At 41.7% G+C, this 17775-nt stretch overlaps 1 protein-coding gene across 1 annotated transcript in view; it reads right to left on the bottom strand.

Annotated features, from left to right (window-relative positions):
- Nucleotides 1–17352, bottom strand: part of SLC9A3 (solute carrier family 9 member A3) — a 246405-nt gene extending 229053 nt beyond the window's left edge. The window contains exon 1 of the mRNA XM_033933345.1: nt 16916–17352. Coding sequence (XP_033789236.1) covers nt 16916–17120 — 205 coding nt within the window. The 5' untranslated portion in view covers nt 17121–17352. The remainder of the gene's footprint in view (nt 1–16915) is intronic.
- Between the last annotated feature and the right edge of the window lie 423 nt (nt 17353–17775).

The raw sequence follows: 17775 nt of genomic DNA on the forward strand, positions 1-17775 counted from the left end.
TAGGAATTCTATGAGTGTCGAAGCATTTAGCGCGGTTTGCAGCATAAACCTCTATCGCGTCTGTGAAAAAAAAGAGGGGGGGGGAGAGAGTAAATTTTAAAATACAGGGTGGGCCACGAAAAAGTAGCCCGCTTCTAATACTGGTGCCAGAAAGATGGTGTTCTCCCTCGAACAGCGAATAGTGATTGTAGAAGGCAATGTGCAAAGCGGATCGATTAAGGAAACATAAGAGGCCTTCGCTGACAATTATGTTCTTTCTATGTAGAACTATTGGAGGTACTATCATTTTGTAGAAGCAGCTTATATGCACTTCAGTGTAGTACTTTGCCTCCATTTTGGAATATATTGATTCTTGAATTGTGAAAAATGGATTAGAATATCCATTATCTTATAGAATGCAGCTCAAAACATATTTGTTTAAAAAGGCATTCCCATGAATATAAAATGTATAAGGAGTTCTCCTTAAGTTTTTCATGAAATGTCTTTCGGCTTACAAGATATAAATTTATTCTCTCATTTTGTTGGGTATTTTTTGTTTTGTATGTTATTTAAATATGTGTGTTTGATTTTATAATCTGTATAAAATTTTTTAGATAGTATGAAATATAAATTATAAAAATTTAATTTTTCTGTGGCTGTTTTATAACACCTTTCACATGATGGCACCCTAGACAACCATCGAATTTGCCTAATGGTTAAGCTGACCCTGAGAATAAGTGTCTACCAACTTTGGATAGCAGAATAGAGCATTTTTTTGCCAATTTGTCTTAACAGAAGAGCTCAAACTCTTTAAGTTGGTTGGGGATCATATGCAGACTGCAGTTTTCAAATCTCACCACTGATTTGTTTGTGGAGTCCCTCCATTGTTGCTTTGTGATTAGGATCATTGCCCTAATGAAAAGTACATTTCCCCAACCTCAGATCTTTGAAAGATCTTTGACAGATCCTTACCATGTCTTAATATTAGGCATGCTATTAACAGGGTGGTGATATTGCTTAGTACTGAGGCCAAAAATTCTGCTTTGGTCTTATGAGAATGCAAATCTTCTTCCATATGTATGCAGTGTTCCTTAAGTGTTACCTTAGGTGTTGCAGATCTTTTAGTGATTTGTAATTTATCTTAAAAATCCAGCATGGTGCCGGAAGATTGGAGGGTGACCAACGTATCGCTGATTTTTTTTTTTTTTTTTTTTTAATATTCCAGAGGTGATCCGGGAAATTATAGACTGGCAAGTTTGATGTCGGTGCAGGGCAAAATGATAAGAGACTATTATAAGAACATAAGAATTGCCACTGCTGGGTCAGACCAGTGGTCTATCGTGCCCAGCAGTCCGCTCCTGCGGCAGCCCTTAGGTCAAAGACCAGTGCCCTAACTGAGTCTAGCCTTACTTGTGTGCGTTCTGGTTCAGCAGGAACTTGTCTAACTTTGTCTTGAATCCCTGGACAGTGTTTTCCTCCGAAGAGTGTTCCAGTTTTTTACCACTCTCTGGGTGAAGAAGAACTTCCTTACGTTTGTACGGAATCTATCTCCTTTTAACTTTAGAGAGTGCCCTCTTGTTCTCTCTACCTTGGAGAGGGTGAACAACCTGTCTTTATCTAATAAATCTATTCCCTTGAATGGTTCGATCATGTCCCCTCTCAGTCTCCTCTTTTCAAGCGAGAAGAGGCCCAGTTTCTCTAATCTCTCACTGTACGGCAACTCCTCATTTGCCATGTTGCGGCCCATTTCTCGAGTGTGTTTATGTCACGTTGCAGGTCTTCGCAATCCTTCCATGTCTTCACTTCTCTGAATAACTTCGTATCATCCACAAATTTAATCACCTCGCTCATCGTACCAATTTCCAAGTCGTTTATAAATATGTTGAAGACCACAAGTCCAAGCACCGAACCCTGCGGCACTCCACTCATGACGCTTTTCCAGTCCCGAGTAGTGTCCATTTACCCCACTCTCTCCTATCTGCCAACCAGTTTTTAATCCACGTGAGTATTTCACCCTTGATTCCATGGTTCGCAATTTTTCAAAGTAGTTGTTCATGTGGGACCTTGTCAAATGCCTTCTGAAAATCCAGATATACAGTGTCGACCGGGTCACCCTTGTCTATCTGTTTGTTTACTCCCTCAAAGAAGTGCAGTAAGTTCGTCAAGCAAGATCTTCCTTTGCTGAAGCTGTGCTAGCTGGTCCTCATCAGATTGTGTCCATCACAGTAATCAATGATGCGGTCCTTTATCAGCACCTCTACCATCTTTCCCGGTACTAAGGTCAGACTCACCGGTCTGTAGTTTCCCGGAACTCCCCTTGAACCTTTCTTGAAGAACATATACATGAGCATGGATTAATGAGACAAAGTCAACAGGGAAATCTTGCCTCACCAATCTACTATATTTCTTTGGAGGAGTGAATGAACATGTGGATAAAGGTGAGCCAGTTGATATTGTGTATCTGGATTTTCAAGACTTTTGAGGAAATTAGAAAGTCATAGGCTAGGAGGTAATGTCCTATTATGGATTAAGAACTGGCTAAAAAATATATAGAAAACAGAGAGTAGGGTTAAATGGTCAATATTCTGAATGGAGAAGGGTAAATGGTGGGACTAGTGCTTTTTCACATAGAAACATGACTGCAGATAAAGGCCAAATGGCCCATCTAGTCTGCCCATTTTTTTTAAAGTCTTCAGATTGTTCAAAATACAGCCATTAAACTTATAACAAATGCAAAAAAGTACGATCATGTAACTCCCCTTTTACAAAAAAACACATTGGCTTCCGATCACCCATAGAATTTCCTTTAAAATCATACACCAACATTTACTAGAAACAGAAATAACTAGTGAGACAATTAAACTTGCTGATGACACAAAATTGTTTAAAGCTGTTAAATCACAAGAGGATTGTGAAAAATTGTAAGAGGACCCTGTGAGACTGGGCATCAAAATGGCAGATAACGTTTGGGTTCCTCTTTTCTACATGCATCACTTTTCACTTGTTCACATTAAACTATAGCTTCAGGGTTCCCCATTACAAGTCACCTAGGAAAAGTATCTCGGTGTCATCATTGAGGATACCTTGAAGCCCTCAGCTCTGTGTGCAGTGGCGGCTAAGAAAGAAAATAGAATGTTTGGAATTATCAAGAAAGGAATAGTAAACAAAGATGAGAATGTTATAATGTCTTTGTATCGCTCTATAGTATGGTCACACCTCGAATATTGGTCGCCGCATCTCAAAAAAGATACAGCGGAATTAGAAAAGGTACAGAGAAGGGCGACAAGAATGATGAAAGGAATGGGACGACTTCCCTATGAGGAAAGGCTAAAGCAGCTAGGGCTCTTCAGCCTGGAGAAGAGACAGCTCAAGGGAAATATAATAGAGGTCTCTAAAATACTGAGGGGCAGGTTCTCAAAACTAAAATCTGCCTTTAATGTGCTCATTAAACTGGTTCCAGCCAGTTTAACGTACATGTATTTTAGCGACAGATTATCAAAACGGCTTACCAAGGTCTTTTCCAAGTTTTCTAGCAGTCTTAGCTACTGCCATGCAAATGTAGTACAATGAGGTCTTCAGCTTGGAAAAGAGACGGCTGAGGGGAGATATGATTGAAGTCTACAAAATCCTGAGTGGAGTAGAACGGGTACAAGTGGGTTAATTTTTCACTCTGTCAAAAATTACAAATACTAGGGGACACTCAACAAGTTACAGGGATATACTTTTAAAACCAATAGGAGGAAATATTTTTTCACTCAGAGACTAGTTAAGTTCTGGAACGCATTGCCAGAGGATGTGTTAAAAGCGGATAGCGTAGCTGGTTTTAAAAAAGGTTTAGACAATTTACTGGAGGAAAAGTCCATAGTGGTTATTAACCCACCCACCCCATCCCCCAAAGATCTGAATTAAATAGTGAATATCTGTCAGATAGCATGGCCAATCCTAGTACAACAGCAAGCAGGTGTCTGGAATACCCTGGTGGGCAGTGCAGTGGACTCCAGAGAAGGGGACCCAGGCCCATATCCCACCCTAACTAGTACACTTGTGGGAGGGATAAGGGATAGGGACTTGTATACCGCCTTTTTGTAGTTACACAACCACATTAAGGACTATTGGGGTAGTAGACAGGTAGGTCCAGTAAGTGGGGGGGGGGGAGGTTTGGAGGGCTCAGTATACAATTTAAGGGGGTTGTGGAAAGATGTGTACCTGGCACTCTTTATGTGAAGTTCACAGCGGTGTCCCCTAAGGTGCCTCATTGTGAGGCCAGTCTAGTAAAGATGATGGTTCCACCTAAGTCCCAATGGTTTAATTTTCAACGTTTTGCATTTAGACATTTTTGCAAATAGAAATGGCCAAAAGAGATAGATACACTAAGTGCCAAATGTCTAGATAGGTCATTTTTGGGGAAAAAGATAGATGTCTTGTGGTTTTGAAAATGGACATTTTCTCCACCCATTTTTGGACATTTTTCTCAAAATGACCAAAGTTGTCATAGATGTCCTATTGAAAATGACCCTGAAAGTACCATATAAAGCTATGGTACTTTGTGTGTCTAAGTGCTTTGAAACTGAGACTCTCTCTCTCTCTCTCTCTCTGATCTAGTGTATTATTTTAAAATGTGTTGATTTTTGTATTTTTATTTACCCCTTCTTTTTATACCATATTATTTGTATGTATTTATTTTGCATGCTTACCATTATTTTACATTTGTTATATTTATGTGATTTTAGACCCCTGAAGAAAGTATTATGGGCTGTGTTGAGTTTTGGTTATATCGATTAGCTTTGTCTCTATATCTACCTCTGACCGACTGTGCTTATTTTGGAATACTTCTAAAATGAGGGCTCTAATGGTATTGTGAGGGTATAGAACTGAAAGAAGATATCTTAGTTTCAGATTTGCCCTTTAAAGTCCTCTTTTACTAAGCCGTGGTAGAGGTTTCTACCGTGGCCTGGAGCGCTAAATGTTCCAATGATGTTCATAGGAATTATATGAATGTTGGAGCATTTAGTGCTCCGGGCTATGGTAGAAACCTCTACCATGGCTTAGTAAAATGGGGGGGGGGGGTAAAAGTAAGAACTTGTAGTCTTGCTTTTCTTAAAATATATAACTAGGCAATCACAAAAAGAACTACAAATCCCTACACACAATAGAGTAAACCCAGGATTGGATCAACCCTGTTGGGTGAATATGAAACCAGTTGACAACTCTGATCTTGATTCGGAGAGAAGCTATATGAAACTGAGACCAGAGGAGGATTAATAGGAAATCAGACTGATAAAGGATTCTGTAGAGAGAAAGGATTACGGTAGAGGGAAGTAGTAAGAAGGGGCAAAGAGAGAGAAGAAAGTAGCAGGAAGGGTGAAATAGGAGGAAGTGAGAAGATAAGCTGTGAAGTGACAGCCTCTGAATAGAAAAAGGTATATCCATGGAGGAGAAAGAAAATATTAAGAACACTAGTGTTACAGTAATGGGTGCTAGAATAGCCTCACCTATACCCTGAAGCCACCCATGCCCTGCCTGTATTATGGCTGGATCGTGCCTCTCACTGAACCCAGTCCTACCACCTTACCTTTCACCATTTCCTTAGTCCTCTGTACCCTTTAGACCCTCATCACGCCCTTTCCCTCTCTCACACCCTCTACCATCTCTCTCTGACCGTTTCACCCCTTTTGCCATCTTTTCCCTTCAGTTCTCCTTTGTCCTTCCCCAAGGCCATATGTCTTTCTTCTGCAGCAGCAGCATTTCTCTCACCCCACTTCCCTGTGCAGCAACTGCAGCAGCATTCCCTCCCCTCCATTTCCCTGTGCAGCAGCATTTCCCTCCCTCCACCCCACTTCCCTGTGCAGCAGCAGCATTTCTCTCCCCCCACTTCCCTGTGCAGCAGCCGCAGCAGCAGCATTCCCTCCCCCTCCATTTTTATGTGCAGCAGCATTTCCCTCCCCTCACCTCACTTCCCTGTGCAGCAGCAACAGCATTTCCTTCCCCCACTTCCCTTTAGAACAGCAGCTGCAGCAGCATTCCCTCCCTGTCTATTTCCCTTCCCCACACCACTTCCCTGTGCAGCAACAGCATCAGTATTTCCCTCCCCCTGCACTTCTCTGTGCAGCAGCAGCAGCTGCATTTCACTTCCCCTCCACATCACTGTGCAGCAGCAGCAGCATTCCCCTACCCCCCTTTCCCTTCCCGCGGTCCTCACAAACCTCCCGACTCCAGCAGCAGCCGCAGCACTCTAAACACGCTGTTTTGCGGCCTTCTACTGCCCTGATTTACTCTGGCACGTCCCTGATGACATCATCAGAGGCACGGCAGAGCAAATCAGGGCAGTAGAAGGCTGTGAAGCAGCGCTTTTAGAGTGCTGCGGCCGCTGCTGGAGTCGGGAGGTTTGTCAGGACCACAGGAAGGAAAGGGGGGAGTGTGGCAAGGGACTAAGGGAGCCGGCCGGACCGCGGGAAGGGAGGGTCGGATAGGAGGGTCAGACCGCGGTGGGAGGGTCTGATGGATTCATTGGAGTACTTTGTGGGGCCGTTGTAAGCGTGGGTGTACTGTGTGAGGCTGCGATTCACTTTGGGTTCAGCTGCCAGGGCATTTCACGTACTGTGTGGGGCCATTGTAAGCACGCATGCGCATTCCTGACTGCTAAGGACATACTGATTAGGTAGGAGTGTGCATGCGTGCTTAGCGTTTTATTATAGTAGATGAAAGGATGATAAGGAAATAAATCAGGAATGAGGAGTCAGAGATGAAATAAGAGAAACTCAACAGCAAGCAGAGGAAGAAGATAAATTCAAATTAAAGTACAGAATTGAAAATTATTTATCTGTTCTCTTTCAAAATTGACCTAGCCCAATTGGAACTAGCTGGGAATTATAATATCAATGTATTTGTCAGTTATTGGACAGCCAATATCTGCTCTTTTCTTCCACCCTGCAGGCACTGGGGTGTTAGTAAGTAAAGCCATTAGAAGGATGGAGCAAGTGGAGGAAGTTTTGATGGCAACAGTTGCCATAAGCTGAATATCTCAGTCTGAAAAATTGCTTTCCCTTGGCAGCTCTAAGATGGATTATGCTCAGGGATAAAGCTGAGGGGAAAAAGAAAGTGACACTATTCCTTTTCTTCCCAAGAAATATCATTCCTCCATTATTTCCTATAGTGTAGAAGTGAGCCCCAAGAAGAAGCAGCAAGCAGCAGCATCAAGAGGTCACAGAAGATCATGGGTGGATTTTTTTTTTTTTGGGGGGGGGAGGAGGAAGGGAGTGACAAGGGGTATATTACCTCACAAACTCTGTATATATTTATTGTTAATCTGTTTTAACATATTGACACACTTATTGTAAGTATGAAAATGAATAAAGATTTTTTTTTTTTTAAACAAACTCTGTATGTTTCCTAGTTTGGATCACTAACTTCCCTCTTGCTCAGTTGCTGAATCCTTGCTCACATTCTGGCTCTTTGTGAAGTTCTGTAGCCATCTCCCAGCATCCTGAGCTAGATACTGGAGCAGTATCAGGTAGGCAGACCAGGACAGAGTGGCTTAATATGAGTGTCTACTCCCATGTCAGAGACTGCTGGAACATGCTGTCCCATCCGAAATATGATCTCAGAGGTTTCGTGCTGTGAACCTTTCTGTATTTCTAAGGTTCAGGGTGGGCTTGTGGCAGAGCAGTTCATATAGGTTCTGCAGGCATGGAGTTGCCACTGCCTTGAAATCAGTGTGTACCAAAAAGTGCTACAGGGGTTGAGGAAACATGAGCAGTTTCTATGGCCAAGGAAAGCAGAGTAATGATCCAAGCTTATGGGATATTAACAGTTATAAATTGAGAGATGAGTTAAATCTGTCAATGACAAGAAGTCTTACTTACAAAGCAGAGGAAGACATAGAGGCCACTGAAAGGATGGGTGAGCCAAACCTACAAGGAAAGGGAACTAGCCAGGGAAGCTGATGAAGAGTGGAATGAAACAAAAGGCTGAGTCAAGGAGAAATGAGGAGCAGAGTAGTCTAAGAGGAATCATGGAGTAAAGCTATTAAATCTCTTGTCCCCAAATATAAGATGTCACACTATATTTGTGCATAAAGGGAAGAAATAAAAATGGAGTGAAAAGAGAAGAAATTAGGGGGGGACTGGCTGGGGTGGAAAAGTAGGGTGTGGATGGGATGTAGGGAAGAGAGAGTTTGATGTGAACTAGCTGCAGGAAGTAAGGGGGAAGAAGAGACTGGCAAGAAATTGAGTACTTCCTGGGCTTTTGATTTGTCCACATGAGTCTTCCTCATTTCTATATTACCTGTCCTGCTCATGATATAGATACTGACTGGTCAGTCAGACTCACAACCAGCCATGCCTTGTTTCTCTTATTTCTTTTTTTGCTGCTATTTTCAAAAGTTAAATCCTACACGTCATTAGTGATTCAAATGCTATGCTTCCTTCTGGATGCCATATTCCAAAAAGGATAGAAAAAGGCCAGAGGCAAGAAAGAGAAACATAATCAAAATGAGGTGGGATCTATACCAAAAGATATATGAGATGAAATTTTGGGACATACAGATGTACATCCTAGAGGAGAAGAGAGACAAACAAGATATTAAACAACCTAACCTTTTCCGGTGGACAAGAAACTGTAGAACTAGGGGTCATGGTATAAGATCTACCAGGAGAAAGAATTGAAATCAATGACAGGAAATAGTTTTCATGAAAAAAGTAGTGGATGTGTGGAATGGACTCCAGAAAGAGGCAGTAGAGACATACTGGTAACTGAAATCAGAATCTAAACACATAGAATAAACATTGAGAATAATTTAATGGCAAGAAGATGGAAACAAAGCACTAGGAAAACCACACTGAATAGGGGTTAATTGCTCAGAGCAATTGTTTTCAAGCCTAAAGAATGACATGGAGGGTGACCTGCAATATCAATCAACCATTAGCACCCTGCTGACTAGATTAATGGAACCATTCTTTTTCTATCCTCATCTATTATTACTATGGGGCCCTTGCATTAAGTCGTAGATTTCAAATGTACGGACTTTGGCCCAAATTCACTAAGCAAACCGATCATGATGAGGAAAAAGCAAACGTTGTAAACAAATACTTCTGTTCTGTGTTCACAGAAGAAAATCCTAGAGAAGGACCAAGATTGTCTGGCAAAGTTATACAAGAAAATGGAGTAGATTCTGAACTGTTCATGGAGGAAAGTGTTTATGAACAACTTGAAAACTGAAGGTGAACAAAGCGATGGGACCGGACGGGATCCATCCCAGGATACTGAGGGAGCTCAGAGAGGTTCTGGCGGGTCCTATTAAAGACTTGTTTAACAAATCTCTGGAAATGGGAGTGGTTCCTGGGGATTGGAGAAGAGTGGATGTGGTCCCTAGTCACAAAACTGGTCACAGAGATGAAGCGGGAAACTACAGGCCGGTAAGCCTCACTTCGGTTGTTGGAGAAATAATGGAAGTGTTGCCAAAAGAATAGATAGTGAACTTCCTAGAATCTAATGGGTTACAGGATTCGAAGCAACATGGCTTTACTAAAGGTAAATCGTGCCAAACAAACCTGATTGAATTTTTTCATTGGGCAACTAGAGAACTGGATCAAGGACATATACTAAATATCATTTACTTAGATTTCAGCAATGCCTTTGACATAGTTCTTCATAAGAGGCTCATGAACAAACTTGAAGGGCTGAAGTTAGGACCCAAAGTGGTGAACTGGATTAGATACTGGTTGTCGGACAGATGCCAAAGGTGGTGTTAATGGAAGTTAAGCTGAGGAGGAAGGAAAGCTGAATAGTGGAGTCCCTCAGAGTTCGGTGCTGGGGCCAATCCTGTTTAATCTGTTTGTGAGTGACATTGCTGAAGGGATAGAAGGAAAGGTTTGCTTTTTTGCGGATGATACCAAGATTTGTAACAGAGTAGACACCAAGGAGGGAGTGGAAAACATGAAAAAGGATCTGCACAAGTTAGAGGAATGGTATAATATCTGGCAACTAAAATTCAATGCAAAGAAATGCAGAGTACTGTATTTGGGGATTAGTAATCGAAAGGAACCGTATGTGCTGGGAGGTGAGAGGCTGATATATACGGATGGGGAGAGGGACCTTGGGGTGATAGTGTCTGAAGATCTAAAGGCGAAAAAACAGTGTGACAAGGGGGTGGCTGCTGCCAGAAGGATACTGGGTTGTATATAGAGAGGCATAACCAGTAGAAGAAAGAAGATGTTAATGCCCCTGTACAGGTCATTGGTGAGGCCCCACTTGGAGTATTGTGTTTAGTTTTAGAGACCATATCTGGTGAAGGATTTAAGAAGGCTTGAAGCGGTCCAGAGGAGGGTGACGAAAATGATAGGAGGTTTGCGCCAAAAGACGTATGAAGAGAGACTGGAAGCCCTGAATATCTATACCCTAGAGGAAAGGAGGGACAAGGGAGATATGATTCAGATGTTCAAGTACTTGAAAGGTATTCAAGTACTTGAAAGGTAGAAAATCATTTCCAGAGAAAGGAAAATGGTAAAACCAGAGGGCATAATTTGAGGCTGAGGGGTGGAAGACTCAAGAGAAATGTAAGGAAATTCTTCTATACGGAGAGGATGATGGATGCCTGGAATGTGCTCCCGAGAGAGGTGGTGGAGAAGAAAACGGTGATAGAGTTCAAAAAAGCTTGGGATGAACACAGAGGATCTAGAATCAGAAAATAATAGTAAATATTGAAGAACTAAGGTCAGTACGGGTCAGATTTGCACAGTCTGTGTCTGTGTATGGCCGTTTGTTGGGGAGGGCTTTGATTGCTGAAATAGTGTAGATGGGCTGGAGTGAGCTTTGACGGAGGCTTCAGTAGTTGGAACCAAAGCACAATACCGGGCAGAGTTTTGGATTTTTGCCCAGAAATAGCTAAAAAGAAGAAGAAATAAAATTTAAATTGAATCAGGTTGGGCAGACTGGATGGACCATTCGGGTCTTTATCTGCCATCATCTACTATGTTACTGCATTATGCAATTATCACAGCATTATCAGCATAGTAGGACTCTCCTCTGGGACTGAATTAGATACAGCCCATAACAGCCCTGGCAGTGGCAAGGGGCGAGCAGCAGGGTGGCACAGTGCTTTTCAAAAAAATTAAACGTAGACATGTGGCAGCGGGCAGAAGGGAGGAAGGGAGAGAAATATATGCCGGCAGGGGCGCAGCAGAGTGCTGACCAGCAGGAACGCTGGTTAGTAGCTAGGTGTAGAAAACAGGTAGAGAAGAGCTTATGGGACTGGGAGAAAGGAGAGATATTGGACTCAGATGAGGGAGGGAATGATGTCAGATGTGTAAGGGATAGGGAGATATGGATATGGGGACGGCAGAGGGGGTAGGAGGAGGACAGGTAGAGGTGGCAGAGGGGGGCAGAAGAGTGACAATAAGAGATGGATTTGGAGAAGGACAGAGGACAGAAGGAGAGAGATTTGGTGGAGGGGGTAAGATGGGGAAAGGGAAAGAAATTCAGGGGAGGGGACAGAAGGGGGAAGGAAAGATGGAGAACTCGGGGAAAGCATAGAAGGAAGGGAAGACATGGCTAGGAAAAGGCAGAGGGAATATGGGCTGAGGGCCGGGAGAGGTGAGAGATGTCATACTTGGGAGCATACTTGGCCATACTCTGCTGCTACCTGTGGCTTTGTGAAAGAAGTGCAGCTGGAAAGGAGGAGGAGACCTACTTGGATGTTTTAGAGAAGTGGTCTTAAACTCAAACCCTTTGCAGGGCCATATTTTGGATCTGTAGGTACTTGGAGGTCCTCAGAAAAAATATTTAATGTCTTATTACAGAAATGACAATTTTGCATGAGGTAAAACTCTTTATAGTTTATAAATCTTTCCTTTTGGCTAAGTCTTAATATTAATATTGTGATTTATAGCTAAAGAGACATATGATCAAGAAACTGTTTTATTTTACTTTTGTGATTATGATAAACATACCGAGGGCCTCAAAATAGTACCTGGCGGGCCACATGTGGCCCCTGGGCCACGGGTTTGAGACCACTGTTTTAGAGCCAGCCATTCAGGGGGAGAGTGTGGCGTAGTGGTTAAAACTACAGCCTCAGCACTGTGAGATTGTGGGTTCAAACCCACGCTGCTCCTTGTGACCCTGCGCAAGTCACTTAATCCCCCCATTGCCACAGGTACGTTAGATAGACTGTGAGCCCACTGGGACAGAGAGGGGAAAATGCTTAGTTCCTGAATAAATGCATGTAAAACCGCTCTGAGCTCCCCTGGGAGAACGGTATAGAAAATTGAATAAATAAATAAATAAACACAGGTACACACTCTTGGGAGGGGACGTGAACTTGGGCACAAAAGGGAGGAAGGAAGAGAGGCATATTGGGTCACAGGAGAGAGGGGCACATTGAGACAAGGAAGGAAGGGAGCATGAACTTCGGACAAATGAGGGAGGGGCATTAATTTGGGACAGAGACTAGAGAGAGGGGACGTGTTAGGACACAGAAGCGAGAAACTTGGGACAAATGCTGGAAAGGAGGGAGGGAGCACTAACTTAGGACACAGAAGGGAGGGGGACATGAATTTGGGACATAGGATGGGGAAAGAGATGCTGAGGTGGGGGGAATAGAAAGAGAGAATTGGTAAGCATGAGTATGAGTGAGAGGGAGAGGGAGAATTGGTAAGCATGGGTGTGAGTGAAAGGAAGAAAAAGGAATATTATTGGACATGGTGATGGGAGAGGAGTGAGGTAGAGCGAGATAAGAGGGAGAAATATTGGATGTGGTGGAGAGGAAACAGTGGAACAGATGGAAATGGATGCAAGAGGGAGGAATGTTGGACACAGTGGTGGAGGGAATGGAGGAAGAGATGTGGCTTGGAGCTGGAGATGAGTGATAGAAGCAGAAATGTTGGACATGGGGCTGGTGAGTAGGGGCAAAAGATGCTGCACATAGCCTGGGGGATAAGAAAGGGAGAAATATTGGATATGGCAGTAGAGGGGGTGGGAGAGAGACACTCTGGATCCCTCTCTCTTTCTCCACTCCCTTTGCAGCAAGGGAGGGAATGAGAGAGAGAGAGAGAGATGGTGGACAGTGAGAGAGGGGAACATGTTGCACATGGAGATGGAGGAGAGGGAAAGAAATGCTGTGCTGTGGTGGGGAGGGGAAAAAGAGTGCACTTTGTGTAGTTTAATTTTGTATTATTAATAAGATTATATTGTGTGTATATGAAAAATGAATGGAAGAAATGGTGTTTACAATTAGTACTATTATTATGGGGGTAAGGTCTGAGGAAGAGCTTGGGCGGGTGTGCCCCCTCCCCCAAACAAAAAAGCGTTCCGCTGCCTATGACTGGAGCTCCATCCTGTTGAAAAATAAAGTTCTCAGAAATGTCTTGCATTTCAGGCAGAATTTCTATTGCAATAGGACTTTTTTGGTTATTTGGAAAACTCTTGGGGCCCCATTTTTTCTGGACACCATCAGGCTCATAATTTAAAAAAAACAACCAAAAAAACCAGACATCTAAAAAGTATTCTAAATTGTCAGTTGAATGTCCTAATTGCCAGAACATCCAAGCACCGATAATCAAACCATCTTTCTGTATGTCTAGTGAGGTTTTCCAGCCTCTGTGCATCCAGAGCACAAGATGGGCGTGCTATGGGTGGGCTTTGGGCATGCCTAAAGATGGGTTAGACAAGGACGTTTTGCAGCAATAATCAAACATTTTGCAAGACATCCTGGATGGAACTTATATGTTTGAAACTGGACCTGTTTTAGAAGGGTGCCCATAAGCCACTCTAACCACTACATTTATGGTAGAACGTGTGAGCCCACCCAAAACCTTTTATATTGTCACATAGTAACACCTGCAGCCATAAGTGCTATTGGGATGGTACACAGGAGGGTATATTAGGTTTTAGAGGGGGGGGAGGTGAGGGGCATACCATAAATTATAAGGGGGTAATGGTGAGATATACAGCTGGCACCCTTTATGTGAAGTTCCCAGCAGTGCCCTCTAAGGTGTCCCATTGCTCTGTCAGGTTGTCTATGTGGCTAATCCATTGCTATGCTGGTCCCACCCATGTTCAGGATTAGGCTGTTTTCAACATGGATGTTTTTCTGATTGAAAATGGGTTATAAAGTTAGACATCCCGGTGGCCAAAAAAAATATTTGGATATCCAGCAGTTTGCCATTCAAAATTGACCATTTTTGTTCCTCCAACTTTGGACGTTCAGCTAGATATGTCTAAGTTGGACTTAGACTTTTTTTTTTTTTTTTTTTCCAAAAATGCCCCTCCATGTATACACATATACATTATTTATTTATTTTAAAAAATTCCTGTACTGTTTTAAGCCAATGCTAATGATATCTTATATACTGCTTTATCTACTAGCATTACAAAGGAAGATTAGGGTCAGAGAAATTTGAGAGTATAGGTAAAATTAATCAGTCATACCAATAAGGAATGGACGAAAACCATTTCTCAAATAAGTAAGTTTTCAGCAATTTATGAAATAAGCAACAAGTGGGTATACATAGATCTAATCACTGACGGAAGATCATTCCAAATTTTATCTCCAAGGTATTCAAAGGTGCGTTCATGATGTCTTTTTTATTTGACATTTTTTTAATGTCGGATAACATAAGATCCTGCTCTTGTTAAGTTTCATGGTACCTCTGAAGTGAAGCAGATGACAGTTAGGGCTCCTTTTACGAAGGTGCATTAGCGTTTTTAACGCATGCGCTAGACGAAAAATTACCACCTGCTTAAAAGGAGGCGGTAGCAGCTAGCATCAGCGGCAAATTAGCGGGCGCTATTCCACGCCTTAAGGCCCTAACACACCTTTGTAAAAGGAGCCCTAAATGTTCATCAATGATGGACTTTGGCCAGCCAGTGCCTTAAAAATAATACAAGCAAATTTGAATTTAGTTCTGAACTGTACTGCTAGCCAGTGCAGATCATGAAGTTTAGGGGTTATTCTGTCAAATCTTTTCAATCCACTAATCAGTCTAACAGCCATATTCTGCAAGAGCTGTATTCTATTCAGAATCTTCTTTGAGATGCCCTCATAAAGTGAGTTACAATGGTCGATTTGAGGAAGCAGTATAGCCTGAGCAATGGTACAAAAGCTGTCATAATCTAAAGATGTATTAAAGCTTCGTAGTTGGCGCAATTTGTGGAATACCTTTCTAACAAGGAAATTCCCCTGATTCTTCATAGTTAAACTGGATTCTAGTATGATACCCAAAACTTTGGATTTGTAGTCAAAAAAGAGTTTTTCCAGTAGGAAGAGCAAACCTTTTGCTAGGGATGCCTTCATTATTCAGCATGTTTTATCAGAATGGAAAAACAGTACAGTTCTTTCTTTTCTTGTATGGTGAGCAGGAGTCTGTCTTACGTGTAAATATGAAAAAGTAGCTGCTATTAGGCGATGTTCAGTTCAATTTTTTAAGAGGGTTTGGGTTATTTCAGATGACTATTGTAGAATACATGCTAATTGACCAGTATTTTTGTTAGTTATGCTTGTTTCCCCTAACTGTAATTTTTATCAATTTGTATATCACTTAGAATTTGGAATAGGCGATTAATCAAATGTTATAATAAACTTGAAACTTTCTGGTTTGTACTCCCAATTTGTCTACTTTTACAATTTGTTGGGAGGAGGGGGGAAGGGCTTAAATGTCATTAGATTAATTGTTGTGTTGAATTATTGTATTTTATGAAATTCAATAAAGACAGAGCCAGGCAGATTCTAAGAAGTAATAGAAAACCAATGCAGCAGTTAAGAGGGAAGTAAATAAATATACAACAGCAGACTGAGGAATCAAAATATTTATTGATATACTTCTTCCTCGTGAATATGGTGAAACCGTGAATAACATGGTGGGAGACCTGGCCTGTTTCTGAAGGAAAGGCAAAACGCGGTGAAGAAAGTGCCGGGAATCAGCGATTTTCTATGTAAATCAGCAATTTCTCTATGCAAGCTGATGTAATTTGGGGGGGGGGGGGGGGGAGGAGCCAGCAAGCTAAAAACCGTGAATAATCAAAACTGCGAATACGGAGGGAGAAGTGTATCTCCAAATGCAGAATCTTCTTGTTCTTATTGTTGGGGAATAAAGGGATTTTTTTTTTAAGTTGGCAGGAATTAAATTAATTCCCATGCAGCTTAGAACTAATCAGACATATTCAGAACCTTTTAAGGCATATATTTGTTTAAATAAGAGTCCAATTTTTTCCCATCCTGTCTACCTACTGAATTTAAACTAAAAAAAAAAAAATCTCAAAAACAAAGAACATGTTAGTTTGATTGGACATAAAAGTTTCTGTCACCTTCCACTACACACAAGATTACAGCTTGAATTGATGGCAATTTCCTGAACAAACCATCCATAAGCTCTAAATCTTTTCCTTCCGAGTCAATATTTAACATGTATGCTGAAGAATCTAATACAAAATGCAAAAAAGAATCTCACACCACTATCTTAACCTAAAAGTGAGATAATGTGCATTTCTAGTTAATACATTTTGCTGTAGTATAGTCAATGAAAAATCTCAATATAATAACTTGTGTTCTTATTTTAAGTTAAAAATCTGAACATTATGAGCTAGATTAATTAAAATGTGCTGCTCTATATTATAAAGTGATCCCATCAACCAAAATGGGACCTGCAGTAAATAACATATGTTAATGCAAGTTAGAACAAGCTAACACAGTAGTGGCACCTTAGTTATTCTGCATAAGCTTCATATGCAGACATCCCTGTACTAGATGACTTATACTAAGGAACACCTACATACAGGTATACTAAATGATCTTAGAAAACGTTATTGGCAACCAAATTCATATGTATACAAAACAAAACGTATTAAAGAAATGTTACAGAAATCCTTACATACGTTAAGCAACAACTGTTGAGCAACACGCAAAAAGCCAAACCAGGTCTGTTAGATTTTCCAAGTATGAACTCACCAATCTTTCCTAAGCTGGCCACAAGAATCCAGAGGGCAATGATGTAAGGGTCTTGCACATGATGCCATTTAAAAGTGACGATCTGTAAACTTTCAAGGTGCACACCATGTCCTGCATCGTCTCTTGAATCCGAAGTGGTGTTCCGTCCTCTACCAGCATCTCCTGTGGCTAATCCAGCCAGAATAACTAGCAGAACGGTCAGCATGGCCCCCAAACGTACCAAGTTTATTTAGCTCTAAATGGTCACAGCAGACACACTTTTCCTTCCTCACCTAAACTAACTCCTTTTATTTTTTTTAACAACAGTCTGGGTTGGGTGGTTTGGTTTTTTTTTTTCCTTCACTAACTTGAACCTAAGCCAAGAAACTGATTTTCAAATAGGAAATAAAAGTTGTCTGTGAAGAACACTTTGCTCTTGACACTTCATTTAATGCTACTTAAACAATTAAAATCTAATTCATTCTCCTGGTCTCAGCACCTCTTTTATGTGCTGCAAAGCAAGTTCCCTGGGGTTATGTTGGCATTGTTTCCTGCTTCCTCAGTCTATCCTGGCTGCTTCTGGCCCCTCCCATACATGCTACCGGTGGGGGAGAGGAGAAAAGCTGTCCTACTGTTGATCTCTTCCAAGCTTTTCTTCTGTTATTTGGGGTGGTCGGCAGTAATGAAGAGAAAGGGAGGGGAGACAACTTTCCTGCCATTTCCACTAAGGGGAAAATCTCCAAAGTGTGCCTGAAACACATACACTGAAGAACCTCTCTTAACACTCATCTTTCCAAACTAGGGTCTCTAGTCTCCTATTACACAAATACTGTATATATCAAACTATTGTTTCCCCTTCTAGTCTACAGTGTTTACTGTAT

Source organism: Geotrypetes seraphini, chromosome 2 (genome assembly GCF_902459505.1).
Source record: "Geotrypetes seraphini chromosome 2, aGeoSer1.1, whole genome shotgun sequence".
In the NCBI taxonomy this organism is placed as follows: domain Eukaryota; kingdom Metazoa; phylum Chordata; class Amphibia; order Gymnophiona; family Dermophiidae; genus Geotrypetes; species Geotrypetes seraphini.